Source organism: Dermacentor albipictus, unplaced genomic scaffold (genome assembly GCF_038994185.2).
Source record: "Dermacentor albipictus isolate Rhodes 1998 colony unplaced genomic scaffold, USDA_Dalb.pri_finalv2 scaffold_13, whole genome shotgun sequence".
Lineage (NCBI taxonomy): Eukaryota > Metazoa > Arthropoda > Arachnida > Ixodida > Ixodidae > Dermacentor > Dermacentor albipictus.
In genome coordinates this window covers 13,301,442-13,316,821 of record NW_027225567.1, presented here as the reverse complement: position 1 = coordinate 13,316,821, position 15,380 = coordinate 13,301,442, and the positions used below count along the sequence as shown (strand labels likewise).

General features: G+C 43.8%; 1 protein-coding gene and 1 long non-coding RNA gene across 2 annotated transcripts in view; one reads left to right on the top strand and one right to left on the bottom strand.

The window, feature by feature from the left end:
* The window catches only part of LOC139051636 (angiomotin-like), a 67,510-nt gene extending 55,102 nt beyond the window's left edge, over positions 1-12,408 (top strand). Inside the window, exon 4 of the mRNA XM_070528582.1 lies at positions 12,279-12,408. Coding sequence (XP_070384683.1) covers positions 12,279-12,390 — 112 coding nt within the window. The 3' untranslated portion in view covers positions 12,391-12,408. The remainder of the gene's footprint in view (positions 1-12,278) is intronic.
* Positions 270-2,449, bottom strand: LOC139051659 (uncharacterized). Its single transcript, XR_011509488.1, has 3 exons — positions 2,306-2,449; positions 1,933-2,184; positions 270-329 (listed from the first exon to the last, which is right to left on the bottom strand). It is a non-coding gene; the product is annotated as an uncharacterized lncRNA (long non-coding RNA).
* Positions 12,409-15,380: the final 2,972 nt, after the last annotated feature.

The following is a 15,380-nucleotide window of genomic DNA, read 5'->3' as shown; positions in this document are numbered from 1 at the left end:
CCTCCGCGGCATCTTTGTGCACAACTGTGCTGGCGTGGCGAGGCGCAGGAGTCATCCGAGAGAAAGAGTATTGTTTAGATGGAGAAGTGGCTGTTCCCATTGCCTGTTGCTTTCCCTCAAATGTTTCCTAGGTGACTAGGGTGACACACCTGCAGTCAAGGTGGCTGTTCGGGGTGTGCTGGCTCCCTAAACGAAAGAAAAAGAAAGAAATTAGATGAGTGTCGAAATCAGTGCTATTGCTTCTTGCCTCTTACCTGCATTTGCCTCCACGGCCTCTTGGCTTGCGGAGTCTGTATGAGGGAGCTGCTGTGGCTAGGCGTAGGCATTGTCTAAGCAAAAAGAAAAGGCCATTCAAATGGGGAATTATGGAAATAAATGCAGTTATGTCTGCTTCTTGCACTCCTCTTGCCTAAAAGTTTTCAAACATAGTGTCCAGTACACACCAGCACTTTGACTGCTTTTTGCTTTTTACCTGCAGGTGTTGCTGCGAGATCCTTAGTATGGCTGCGTGCAGCATTGTAACACTTAGTGGAGGCATTTGAAGTGGTAGCCAAAAATATAAAGAATTATCCTTGTCTACATGAATGCTTTCAATTTCTAAATTCAGTGGTAACTATCACTATTAGTGCAAGGCCCCCCACATCTATGCGGCAAGTACCATAGCTCGAAACTGAATTTTTCCTTTAGTGTTTCACAAGGCGTCTGATATGTCCACATTAGATGTGATGTGTTTATTTATCCCAGTGTGGAGAGAGCATCATTAAATTTGTTTTTTATTTTTGCGTGTCTTGTTTTTTGGTCTATTTCTGAATTTATCAAGCAGCAGCCTCATGATGCTAAAGTGACTTATGTAATGGCAATCAGCTTTTGTTTTGCAGAAAAACAACGCATTTCCTGACCCATAGTTTGACATCCCCTCTCTCGCATAATTTTGCAGAGTATTCTACCTATATTGACTTGCTTGACCTCCACTGAACAGTCTTGCATTTTCAAATATGACTCTTTCCTTAAAATCATTCGACACTTCTCATAATTTCTGTACCTTGGGCTTCTGATACTCTGCATTCACCATTTTTGCTTGTTTCTGACTAGAAATGTCTTCTTTAATTTAGAGCTTAAATTTTACCTTTGGAACACACGGAAGGGCTTGCCATTGCATGTCTGCATAAAATTTGGGAAACATGTTTCATTAAACATTTGCAAAATCCAATTGAAGATTGATGAATGCAGCTTGCAGTGTGATATGACTGAATGAGCCATAAAAGTAACTCATCTCACTTGGTAAATTAAAGCACATATTAGCGTGATGTACAAGATACGTTACACTAACGTGGTGGGTTCTCTTGCTTATACAGCAAAATAATCGGGGCGCGATAAAAAATTATTTTTGCGTACCCCTTGTACACACTGATTTAAGGAAAATGAGCTGGAGCTGTCCACATGATCTACTTATTTTACCTGCGAGTATGATCAACAAAAATGTGTCCCAGCTGCTTAGTGGTATTCGAGATTATGTCAGTATTGCATATGTGCCTGTTGTCTATAATAAGTGAATTTTGAAAATGCTCGCAGGGATCTGATGTGCACATCTGCAGTTTATGGATACATGTAAAGACTCAGCATCAAGTGCAAGTGAACGGTCCCACAGGCCCGGAGTCGATCATGCAAATAGATTCGCTGCACAAATTTGTGACCAGAAAAGATAATCCACATGAAATGGCATGCAAGGAAGTGTTGAAAATATTGCACAGTTAACACAATGCCTACGCTATTATTATGTGGGTTGATGCACTTGTTATGCAAAACGGAGGTGAGGCGTGCAGACAGGACACAAGAGTAGAGTATTTAGTAAACAACACGAGCGCCGCCCACTTCTCTACTCTTGTGTCCTGTCTGCACGCCTCACATCTGTTTTGCATAATGAATCCTTACCAACTAGCTCAGCTTTCTGTCGTTCTAAGTCTCGATGAAAGAGCTCGATTTCGTCCGCATTAGGCACTCGCCTCTTGATTACTTCGTGGCACAGAAATACTCGGCATCAGGCTGTTTTTCTGCTGTGGCCTTTGTAGAAGCATGACTGTTCAAAGTGCAACAATTAAACAGATTCTTTGAGTTGCTTGTGGCTTCGCCAGTACAATTCCGGTGCGCTGGTCCGCCTGCAGCAATTTCCTACTGAAGGGAAACCTGCAAATAAAAACACCGCTCCGCATGTAGAAAAGTGACGCTTCTCAAACGATTGTGATGCACCACAAGAGCTCCCTACTCGCGTGATATTCTCAACAAGGAGATACATTCGTTTACTTACATGTGAAGGTATATGCCAGAGCACTTCGGGGCTTCGGTGGCACATAAGGCACGAGTGTGCCATCCGATGTCGACGCGCGATCGCATGTCAAACCTAAACTGTACGAAACTACTACGCATCCAAAAAACAGATTCGAAACCGAAATTCGCGTCATCCTTTATTGCATGAATGCGTACATCGTGATTTACATAAGTCACGGACTTAGCGATCGCTTTCTGTAAACTTAATCTTAACGCACCACCTTCATAAAGCCATCAAATATGCGTTTTAGATGACAAAGCATAAGGTGACCTGTACTTGTTTTCAGCCCTTTCAATAGTAATTGCGCTGGTCACATTGACCAGTAGCAACAGGGCGGCGCCCTAGAGGTTCCCACTTTTCCGGCCCAGCTTTTCCTCTAGAGTTGTTCTACTAACTCTATGTCTGTGACACCGCTGTGCAATACGTACCGGCGTTTCGCTCCTGCTGCGCGAGCATAGAATGGTTTCCAGGCGTCGTGTGCTCGCCCCGTATGGAAAACAATAACACGCCCTTGATTGTTGAAGTTCTGGTGTGAAATTGTTTAATATTAAAACCAATTAACTTATGTTGCTTCCAACGATTTCGATTTGTCTGTGGCGTCTTTTATTGGCTAACGCCGACGGCCGACGGTAACCGCACATTTACCACGTCGTTTGGCATTTTATGCACTTTTAGGCAAAAAGATCTAGAAAAGTTCTTCGAGTTAGACATTCTGAATGTGTTTACCAAAACAGGCTCTAGTGACCCCAGTAGTGGGTTTTGCCGCAGATAGAATTTATACTACCATCTTCCAAGTGCTGAGGTTATGTTTAGAAGAAATTCTATTTTCAGTCTTATCATAGACCAAGACGTCTATAGCCGTTTGTAGCCGTTTCAAGAAGTTTTTAAGAGGTTCTGTGTTTTGTGGGATACCGCCGAAAACGTGCCGGCAATACAGTTCTAATCATTCCCCGCAAAACTTCATCAGCAGAAGCACTGGTAGCAATGGATCGCCGCCGTTCGGCAATAAATTTCTTGTTCTCATCCTTTCCTTTGTCGTGTTGGTATTTTTTCCACTCTATCGTATTTAGGTGGGTAAGCGACGAAGCTCGTCTGCAGTGCAGCATGAGGGTTAAAGGTATTTTGCAATAGGTTCTTAATGCCATTTGCAGCTTCTACTGTTTGCCGCTTCTTTACCGCGTTGCACTATCTATGGCAGCACGACTGCACAAGCGCATTGTGTTTAAGTTTAAGCTACTGAAGCTTGCAAGAACTGAAATTGTTGGTTTTATGCGGCCCGGTAAATCCTCCCACCAACTGTCGTGCACTTCAGGTTTTGGCATTTATTTTATGCGTGGCTTCGTGCATCTTGAACTGTTGCTAGTTGCTTCATGCATAACTGTTGTTGATTTTTTTAGGCGCGAGGTTTTCACCCTGCCTCGTTTGTAAAGGGTCTAAATCACGCTGCGTCTTATCGGAATGATACCAGGCAAGTGCTCCTTTAACAGCTTTATTCTTTGCACCCGAAGGCATCTTAGATATTGTGGTTTTTTGGGAAATGTGTTTAGAAAATAGGTAGTTCATGGTGAGAATTGCTAGTAGTTGCTGCATGCGGTATTTTTGTTCCATTTTCACTTAAAAGTTCACGTAACTTTTGTCATCACACCTCGATGCTGTCTGAGCAGACTTCACTGAGTGATTTGTTAGTTTCACAACGTAGTCCCTTTTCGCATGTGAATTTTGTACTCAACTGAATTCTTCCTTATTATACTTACATCGCAGAGGACTAAACCAGGCCTTGCCACCAGTGCTAATCTGCTTTGACTGGCCCTGCTCTGCCTTCAAACAAAGCATGTGCCATCTCCCTCTAGTAACATTAAAAAAAAAAGTACTGAAAAGTTGGTCAGATTTTAGCTTACTATCTTTCCAAGCAGCTCCCTTGGGGAATATAAAATTGCAAAAGCTGGTGTGAAGTAAAGCAACGGTGCAAAGTAAAACAAGAACATCCAGGCATTCGGTTTGTGTGTTTTATTATTTTGACTCTAAACTTTAATTCGTCAATTGAAGCAACAGATTACACAGATAACGGATGTTGCCTTGAATAATTCTCGAAGTCAGTGTCACTATGAGGGACGTCGCAGCAGTGCGATGTACACCCGTGAGCAAAAGTATATGAACCAGGGATTGCGCGATAAAGATGACTTTTTCCTCAGCCTACATGTGAATGTAACTTGAAACTGAGGACTACAATCCAAACTTAGCATTGGGAACTTTCCAGTCTACTCGTCAATTTCAGTTTATGTGTGCTAATCGCAAAGAAATTTATTTTTTTCGGAGACCCTTTGCTTTTGCTCACGGGTGTACGTAGGCGTTCTACTTGTGTGTTTACGTCCACTCTCCGACAGGGAGCACGGCGTCTGAGAGCAGAAGGGTAGACAGCATTCGGTTTAAAACTTCAGCTCTTTCTGCGGCGCGTAGCGATGTAATACTTAGGAGACACGATCGTAAGCGCGCATAGTATGCACGGCGCTTGTCAGCTCAAAATGGCCAGACCTGGTGAGGGGCCCTTTAACGGCTCAAATCGCCGCAGGCACATCCGAAAAAGCTAGGAAGACCTGCCAGTACACTAACTAGGCATATCGGTGCTCGTACAGGGGTGCGATCGGAGATGGTTGTTCGGCGCGTTCGTTCGGTTACCAGCGCGCGCGATTGGCCTACTCCGCGCCGACGTCGCCAGGCGCGGGGCGCCGCACCGTTTTGGTGACGTCAAAATGACGACACGCTCCTGTCAATCATCCGCCCACCGAGCATTTCGTCCGAACGCGACGGGAGTTGAGAAGTTTGGAGCGATCATACGGCTTCGCATGGCGCGTCTGGTGGATTGGATTGGATCCAACAGGCGACCTTTTCGGCTGCGGAATGGCACGTTTGAATCCAATCCATAGTTTAATTCTAGAAAGTGGCGCTTCCGTTGGAAACTTAGGTTGTTGCGCTGGCGTTTCTAGAGGAAGGAGGAGAGCCGGTGGCGGTGCGAAACGCGTTTGAAGAAATGGCAGAAAGTGAATTCCGGCGTCGTTTTTGTTTCTCGAAACAAATAATTCGTTGGTTGTACAGAGAAATCGACAACATCATCGGTGCCAGCGAGCCACTGGGATATTGTCGCTGCCTCTTGAAAAGTGCGCCACTCTTCCCGTCGTTTTTTTTTTCTTTTTCCTTCTCGCTGTGCGCGACACCACCTAGGGACGACGCAAAGAACCTAATAGTTATAAATTGCAGTAGTCACACGTACTACTATTTGAAAACGTGTTTGGGCTTGAGAAGAAAAAATACATTTTTTTAGATAAAGATTTCATTCAATTGGAAGACGAGAAACATTTGGCTTTGTAGTATACTGTTTGCAAGCAGACGACAAACGACGGAGGTAAACTTCCGGGGAGATCACCGCTTCCTGATTGGCTGCTCTCTCCGCCCCGCTGTCACAAATTTTGCATACTGCAACTTTGTGACGTTGCAGCAACTGAACAGAACGCGTATCGAACAAAATATCTCCGATCGCGCCTCAGGAGACAGGAGATGGCGGGTGCACGCGTGTATAATTAAGGAATATATGCTGTGTCCCATGACGATTGCCCCCCTTACCACGCTTGTTATGCTTCGCCACGTAACACTGCTGTACTGAGGCGAAGCTGACTTCCGGGAACGGGCATTATGCAACGCGCCGTGCTTTCCGAGCTTCGAAACAAGTGGCGAGGACCGCAAAGGTGGAGTGGGTGCCATTGCTGACAGCGGCGAATTCAAACACTGCACAGGACGGCAAGAAGCTTTAATAGCGAACATCGAAGCAGCTAGGCTTAGCGTTGCGGCGGTGGTGGCTACGGCTGTCAGCAGATCTGGGGCGCTATAACGTAAAACTATTCCAAACTTTTCTATTCCAATTCTGCAATCAGCCCGTGATTGGTTAAAAACTTTTTGGGGCCACCCCCGTTTCCCCTGTCTGTCACGCGACGTCATGAAACCGCGATAGCTCCGAATCTGATACAAAGTGTACACACTGATTATGCATGATTTGACCGAACAAAAGAAATAGTTATTTCTGATTCGGCGCCTTTGCACTATTAGCCCTCGGCTATTGGTCAAAAGTTTTCGGGCGGCACCCACTTCACCTGGCTCTCGCGCTACGTCATAAAACCGCAAGAACTCAAAACGTCAAAGTGACGTGTACGCGTTAAAGATGCATTAATATGCCGAACAAAACGGAATTTTCTTCTGAATAGACGCAGGCTGCCCCGTTCCGAAAGGAATAAAAAATGGCTGCCGCCGATCGCTCAGGCGCTGGCTACTCGCACCTGCTGGAAAGCATGGGTTTATTTGCGTGTAATAAAGGTTTTTGCGTGGCCGTGTAACTTTTTCGAGCACTTTCGGCACGTTTACGACCTCGTTCTGCCAACTTTGCTTTGCTGAGGATCCGCTTTAGCGTCATGTTTAAGCTTCCGTTGCATGCCGCCGCAATTCTCGAAGAGCCACTGTAAGCTAAGTAAGGGAAAGCGGACCAACCGCAGATGCCGGCACAACCCTCTTCATCCGGTTATCTATTTTCAGTGCACTGGCTCGGCTCCAGCGAATCCCTCTCCCTTTGAGCGTGCTCCTCGCCTCTTGTAAGCCAATTAGATAAGACGAGCCGCTCAGTGTAGGCAATGTTATTCATTTTTCGATCAAACAAAAGTGACCTCCTATGAACGAGGAGAGCGCTTGATTGGTCTGTTCAGACAACCCTGTGGGTGACTGCCCGATGCTTGCGTAGGCGGTTAGGCAAATTTGACGTCAGGAGATTGGAATAAAAACACATTGGAATAGTTTTACGTTATAGGGCCCCTGTGTGCGAGAGCGCCGGTTCGAGGCGGCAAGGTAATCAAAATGGTGGCGATGGTGGTGGCTTTGATTAATGCTGTTTCGGATCAGCGGTCACTGCCAAAAGTCCGAAAACTTGGACGGCGAAGGGTTCTTGCGTCTGAAATTTCAGACGTTCTGATACATTGACTCTATGGTGGACGTGGTGGCGCCGCGAAGGCGTCCGAAAAGTCGGTCGTTGACGGTACACTGGCAACTGCTCCAGCGGACGACACAGCGTCAAAGAGGATTCGTTACAATTCCTCTCCGTTACTCGAGCCAGCATTACGGCGACTTTCGTTCCCTTTCAACAAAATTACTGCTCATTTTCCCTGATAGAAGCACAAATTCCCTGAGTTTTCCCCGAGTATTTCCAGACTATTCAAAATCCCTGAGAATTCCCGGTTTTCCCGGTTGGTAGACACCCTCGTATTCCGGCGTCGATGGGCTCTGCATGGTCTGGGTCATGCTTGCAGCTGTTGCAGCTTGTGTAGTGCTGTTGGGGAGGGAGCGAAATATGTCGTAGACTTCCTCACCGACGTAGTGCAGGAGGAGCGCTTTCTTGCGTGCATCTGCCGTGATATCACATGCTAAAAGAAAGTTATCGAACCTTTCTATCAACTTGATCCATTCGTGACCAATATTGTTGGCGTGTGTAGCGCGAAGGTTGAAACTTGGGAAGGGAGGGAGCACATGTGCCATGGCTGCGATTGCTGGTTGCTGCCGAGGGATAATGAACGGACTGACTGTTGGTTTGGCATTCATGTGAGATCAAATAGCACTTCTGACACCATTTTAGTGTTCCCGTAGACTGGCACGCAGTCTGATTGATTAGATTGGGGTGATACGGTGATACAAACTTATTGCTTTTATTGCAGATTTCTAGCCGAGTATTCATCATCATCATCATGCAGCCTATATCCACTGCAGGACGGAAGCCTCTCCCTGCGATCTCCAATTACCCCTGTCCTGTGGCAATGGATTTCAGCTAGCGCCTGCGAATTTCTCAATTTTATCTCCCCACCTAGCCTTCTGCCATCCTTGACTGCACTTCCCTTCTCTTGGCACCCATTCTGTAACCCTAATGATCCACCAGTTATCTAACCTATGCATTACATGACCTGCCCAGCTTGATTTCTTTCTCATAATGTCAATTAGAATATTGGTTATCTCTGTTTGCTCTCTGATCCACACTGCTCTCTTCCTCTCTCTTAACGTTATGCCTAACATTCTTCGTTCCATCGCTATTTGTGCAGTCCTTAACTTGTTTTTGAGCTTCTTTGTCTGTCTCCAAGTTTCTGCTCCATATGTTAGCACCAGTAGAATGCACTGATTGCACACCTCCCTTTTCAATGATAATGGTAAGCTTCCAGTCAGGAGCTGACAATGACTGCCATATGCGATCCAACCCATTTTATTCTTCTATGAATTTTTCTTTCATGATCAGGGTCCCCTGTGGATAATTGACCTAGGCAAACATTCTCCTTCACCGACTCTAGAGGCTGACTGGCGATCCTGAACTCTTGTTCTCTTGCCCGGCTTATTGATTATTATCTTTGTCTTCTGCATATTAATATTCAACCCCACTCTTACACTCTCTCCTCAATAATTTGTTGTAACTTGTCCCGAGTATTGCTATGCAGTACAATGTCATCTGCAAAATGAAGACTGCCGAGATATTCGTCGTTGATCCTTACTCCTAAGCGTCCAAATTTAATAGCTTGAATACGTCTTCCAAGCATGCAGTGAATAGCATTGGAGAGATTGTGTCTCCTTGTCTTACCCCTTTCTTTAGAGGTATCTTCCTACTTTTTTTTTTGTGGAGAATTAAGGCAGCTGTGGAATATTTGTAGACATTTTCAAGATATTTACGTAAACCTCCTGTACTCCTTGATTATGTAATGCCTCTATGACTCTTGGTGTGTATATATATATATATATATATATATATATATATATATAGTAATATCATAAGAAGCCAACAAACATTGACACCAAGGACAACATAGGGGAAATTACTTGTGTTTATTAAATGAAATAAAGAAACGAAGAATTAATGGAAATTAAAGTGGATAAAAAAACAACTTGCCGCAGGTGGGAACCGAACCCACAGCCCTCGCATTTCGCGTGCGATGCTCTACCGAGGGCTGTGGGTTCGGTTCCCACCTGCTGCAAGTTGTTTTTTCATCCACTTTAATTTCCATTAATTCTTCGTTTCTTTATTTCATTTATTAAACACAAGTAATTTCCCCTATGTTGTCCTTGGTGTCAATGTTTGTTGGCTTCTTATGATATTACTAATAAAATCTGGACCCTCGGTTAACCCCCTTTCTTCTCGTTTATATATATAGATATATATACACATATACATAAATATATACAAGTGCTTTCGTGTTTCAGACATCTTCCTCCCAGTTCAGGCATCCTATTTGGTTACATTGAAATTGCATTCCCGCAGCACGCCATTGCCTGTGAGCTCATGTTAACGCAGGATAGGATCTTTGCACCCTCATAAAGCTACGGCAGGTCATGGGTGAATAGTCAAGTGTCGCCACTTTCTGTAAAATCCCACATGTGATGCAAACCGAAACAAAACAGACAAATTTACAGTGTTAAAATTTAAATAAACCTCCTTAAAGAAGCCAACAAACAATGAAAACAAACAGAGTGTAGGAGAGATTAATTTTATGTAGAAGTGCGTTGGCAGTTCAAACAAAGATTAGCATCTGTGAACTAAAAAAAATACAGCTAAAATACAGTATGTGTCGTGAACGAGAAGAACGGGGGTTAACTGAGGGGCCCGATTTTTATTAATCATATCATAAAAAGCCAACAAACAGACACCAAGGACAACACAGGAGAAATTACTTGTACTTACTAATTCAATTAATGAAATTGAAAGTGTAGGAAAAAAAACTTGCTGTACTGAACATCGGTGCTAAAAAATCGTGTTTTGCAGGAAAGTATGAACCGGTAAAAAATGAGCGTAACTTTATGGGGTGATTTTATTTATTCTTGATTGCGAATGTTGGCACTGGGAAAGCTTACATAACGAGAATGTATCACCGAGGTTCTACTGTATTTGAACAACCAGTCAGGAGTGCTTCTTGTTCTCTAGAGCACTTAGTGGCCATACGGTAGGGAAGATGGGAGGTCTCTGCTGTTGTGACACTGGTTGAAAAGTCCATTACTCACAGGCACAGTAAACACACACTGGCTGGTACAGCTAGGACTCCTCGTTGGCAATAATTGACCTTGTTCAGGTCAGGCTCTGCACATTAACTCTTCGAGGGTCACCATCGTTTATGTATAGCAGCGGAGACAACTCCTAAAAGGTCGCGGCCCCACAAGTATGGCTGTGACTGAACATTTGACAATGAACGTGCCGTTTTGGAACAACATAGCACCTAGCATCGCTCTGGAGGTGCTGCAGCATCTTCTGCCAAAACTTATATTTTTCCTAGCCGTATGGTGGCTGCCACCATGGTAGTTTGCGAGCATTCCCACATTACCGAATTTAATGCTGTGTGAGAGGACGGCAGAAGACTAGGAGGTGTGATGAAATTAGGAAATTTGCGGCTGCTAGTTGGAATCTGTTGGCGCAGGACAGGGGTTATTGGAGATCGCAGGGAGAGGCCTTCGTCCTGCAGTGGACGTAAAAATAGGCTGCTGCTAGTGCTGCTGCTGGTGATGATGATGATTTTACAATAAGTGGCATTCTTGCGCATGTCATTTTGAGTTACTCTAGACAGTAAAAGTTATTTCTGTCTCGTTTTTTATCACACAAAACATTATCATGAAGTGTTCGCCCACATGGGTCTCCAGTAGGCGTGTTATTACTTTGCTTACAGTCAGGCGCTTGCAAACTGCTGATACTGCCTCTCGTGCATATCTATTTGAGAGACTCAGAAGTGATAAAATCTCATCTAGCGATCTAACAATTGATTACGGCAAATTCCTTACTTGCTTCATTTTTATGACGGGACATGCTACCATTGAGATTGCCTGCAGGCGCTCACATGGCATGCCTCGCTTTTGATATATGCACATGTCCTGGGGTCATTCTCTAGCAATGCACTTAATTTTGCATTCTTCTGACCTTTCATCATTGATTTGAATGGGGCTTGGAGGGACACTGTGTTGCCGTCCTCCCTGTGAGCAAACCCTCGGCGTCTGATGCATGATAAAAGTGGAAAATTAGATGGAATGAGATTTGCTATAATATGGCCCTAACTCTGTAAAGCCTACTTAAACATAAAAATAAATTTAGTAAGCTTTATTACATTTGTACAAAATTAATTATGCTAGTTTATTCTTGTATACAACAATAAATCATCCATAAAACTGCGCACTGTAAAAAATTTTCCTGACTTTGTCATCTAAAAAATTATTTGCTTATATATTTTTCAAAATAACTCAGTCTGAAAAACAAATATGCGATAGAAAATGTGAGGCACAAAGGGTTACATATAAATACCTGAAGTAAATGCTTATTATTAATCTAAATGTGCAAAATATACATCCATAATAATCATATTCAATGAAAAGAGAATTTTGCAGACACCTTTTTAAGTAATAGGGTGAAACTGCAATACAAGAACACTGGAAGTGAGCTGCACCTCAAGCCACCTATGGATTCATTTGGAACTCGTACAGACAATTCTCGTCGGATGTGAAGCATTGGTGCACATGGCATTCGCTTTACATTACCTGTATGATATACCACTGCAGCCGGGAATCTTGTATCGGTCTCTCTCCTCTGACTGTGCTTTCAAAAGAAAGCGAGTCTCATGCCAAACTTCCTCTTCCTGTGTCTCCGCTTTAATTCTACAAAGGATGTTTACTGCCTGAAATTCAGTGTTGGCTGAAAACACTTAGCCAGAAACACCCTACTCAATACCGAAACTCACTAAGAAAAACATTTTTTTTTCTGCTGTACTGCCTGAAGGCAGCTCTTCTCTATAAAGGTTAATGTTGTAGCAGCAGTAAGAGCTGTTAGTGTATTCGCTCTTTGTGAACAAATGCTATTTGATGCTTTTTGTACACTGGACTGTTTTATTTACTGATTTGATTTTTTTTCCTCTAGTTATGAAGACATCATGGAAGTGGTGCTGTGGAAGAGAAATGGTCCAACAGCAGTAAACATCAATGCTTTGCTTGTTGAGCGAGACGTTGCCCTGCTGAAGGCTACAGAATAAATGGGGAAGTTTGTGCAATAGTCATAGTTATGTTGCCCCCCCCTCCCCCCACCACTCTTTCTTAGTAGGTGTGACAGAAGTCTGTCATAAATAAGAGCCTGTGCCCAAGTTTTATCTTGATGTTACTCAGTTCTGTGTTCAAGGTGCAAGCATGTATTCTGTGTGCATTTTTATTGTGCCCTCCTCCCCCTCTCCTTTTTATTGATACGAAATACTCGAGTTACCGTATGTAGCCTGACAAAACTTCTGCTGGTTGCCTACAGAAGAAAAGAAAGTGTTCATATCTGTAATTTAAAGTTCACTGTTATTCATCCTCTTGGTAATTAATTATGTGAAATCATTTGAACGTGATAGCCGTGTCAGCATTGGGAGTGAACACTGTCGAAGGTGTTACTATAGGTGTGCATGCCCTTTGAGCTATGTAGTGCAGTTCAGAATAAGGAGGACCTTACATATACAATTACCATTCATAAATAAGGATCTCGGATTTCCCAAGCCAACTACAGGCCGTCCAGAGGGCCCGCGACGTCGCGGAGAGTCACCGTCTCCCTGTCCCGTTGTGGGCGGAGCCACCAACTTGATCGGGGAGCCTTCGGTTCCCCCCAATCAAGTTCCTCAGGACAATCCAATAAAGTTCTTGTCACTGTCATTCATAAATAGTTTTCAAATTATGATTGTGGATTTCAAGTAATCTTTATTTTTCATAATTGCTTGAGATTACTAGTGGCTTGACCACTTTTTCCTTTATTTTTTTCTATGTCTATTGTATGCAGCCATGAAAATAAGTTCATTGCAGAAAAGCAATGTTTCAGCATCTTCTGAAGGGTTCAATGAGGGAGTGAAGCTTCATTAAAAGTGTTGAAGATCACGTATCTTTCCAATAGCAGCCAGCTGACAGTGTCGACGTGCTAGTTGTGAAATAGCCAGTCTTTAATTTGGTTGTATTTTTCAAGCAGTCTGTTGGCACATGCTCTATTAGCTCTGTAAACAAAACAGTCATATATAGCCTTGTTAGGGAATAAGATGTACAAGCTGGAGACATCTTCATATCACACATACGGTGCATAAGGTTCAGAATGTCGTATCTTTAAAAGCATCTTTACTGCTGGTCTTAAATGTGGCCAATTTGTGATTTGCCAAACTTGGCAAAATTACATATGCCATGAGTGTCTGTGATACACCTCACGGTGCTTTAATTTCTTGGATTATGAAAGCCTCCATACCCCCCTCTCCTCCTCCTCTTCCCCTTTGCCCTATTTTTTTCTGTGCAAGTCCGTTTGTTATATGTGAAGTATTAAGTCACATTCCTTACTAACAGATATTAATATCAGTTTAAACATAGGTTGTTCTCTACTTACCCCATGTTTTGGTGAGCTTCTCCCTGAAGAGGCATCCTTTTTACATATCCGTAGGGTGTGCTGAACTTTACCTCTTCATGTTTTGACATTCTGCCAAAGGAAAAACACACAGTGTTGTGTGCTGCATCCACAAGGGCTGCAACTGCCAGTGCTTACCCTCTTTGTTGTTGCTCTAGTGTCTGTAGCGCAGCACATACCTCATGCCATGCATAGTGAACGTCTTCATTTTCAGTCAAGCAACTGCAAATTGCAAATCTGAGAACAAAGACACCTCTTAGCTTTGTTGGGGTCAGATAAATCAGGGTGTCTACCAACCGGGAAAACCGGGAAAACCGGGAATTCTCAGGGAATTTGAACAGTCTGGAAAAACTCAGGGAAAACTCAGGGAATTTGTGCTTCCATCAGGGAAAATTAGCTGTAACTTTATTGAAAGGGAACGAAAGTCGTGTTAATGCTGGCTCCAGTAACAGAGGAATCGCAACGAATCATTATTGACGCCGTGCCATCGGCACGATGTATTGCCAGAGTAGTTAACGACCGATTTTCTAGACGCCCAATTTTTCGGACATGCCCGATAATTTGAACGGTTTTGCGGCACCACCACGTACTCCATATAGTCAATGTATATTGCCCCGACTGCAGGTCTGAAATGGCATTAATCGAAGCCGCCACCGCCGCTATTTTGATTATCTCGCCGTCTCGAACCGGCACTCTCGCAGGCAAATCCGCAAATCCGTAACCACCACCGCGGCAACGTCAGGCCTAGCTGCTTCTATGTTCGCTATTAAGCTTCTTGCCGTGCGGTGCCGTGTTTTTCATTGAAAGAATTCGCCGCTATCACCAATGGCACCGACTCAGCCTTTGTAATCCTAGCGATTGGCTTTGAAGCTCGCAGAGCACAGCGCGTTGCGTAAAGCCAGTCTGCGAAAGTTAGCTTCGCCTCGGTACACTAGTGTTAGGCGGTGCAGCATAACAAGCGTGGGAAGGGGGCAATTGTCGCGGGACACAGTATACATTACCTAATTACACATGCGTGCACGTCGTCTTCTGTCACAGTACAAGCCCTGATATGCCTAAAAAGCGTACTGGCAGGCCTTCAGAGCTTTTTGAGACGTGCCTGTGGTAATTTTAGCCCTTAAAGGCAGTTAAAGACATGCATTAACTTTTTCAGACTGCCCGTGTTTTTAATTTTTTTTTGCGGCCCCTCGGAAGTCCAAGAAATCAAATGTTGACTGTACAACTGACCAAGAGGATGCTTCAGATGATCCATGAGGTGAAAGCGTGGTAGAAGGAGGATGAGAACAGAAAGGACCGACGCACTGAGGAATTAACGGGAAAGGAAGGGTGCCGCCACCTTTTTGAAGGAGCTTGAGCTAAAAAAACTAAGTGATGGCTGATGCTGAGACACAGGTGTCCCTCATCCAAACCAAAATAAATTGTTTACGCAGTGAAACCCAACACTGAGATGTTGTGTACGGGCTGAGAGTATGTCAGGACAGTTGAGGTTGACTTCCCAGCTGCTGAGAGAGAACCTTAGTTGTGACAAAGTTCAGGACCTCATACAGATGAGCTTGCTATCAGTTAATAGAAATAGCTGATATTAAAAAAATATTTACTTATGTATGCATCTCC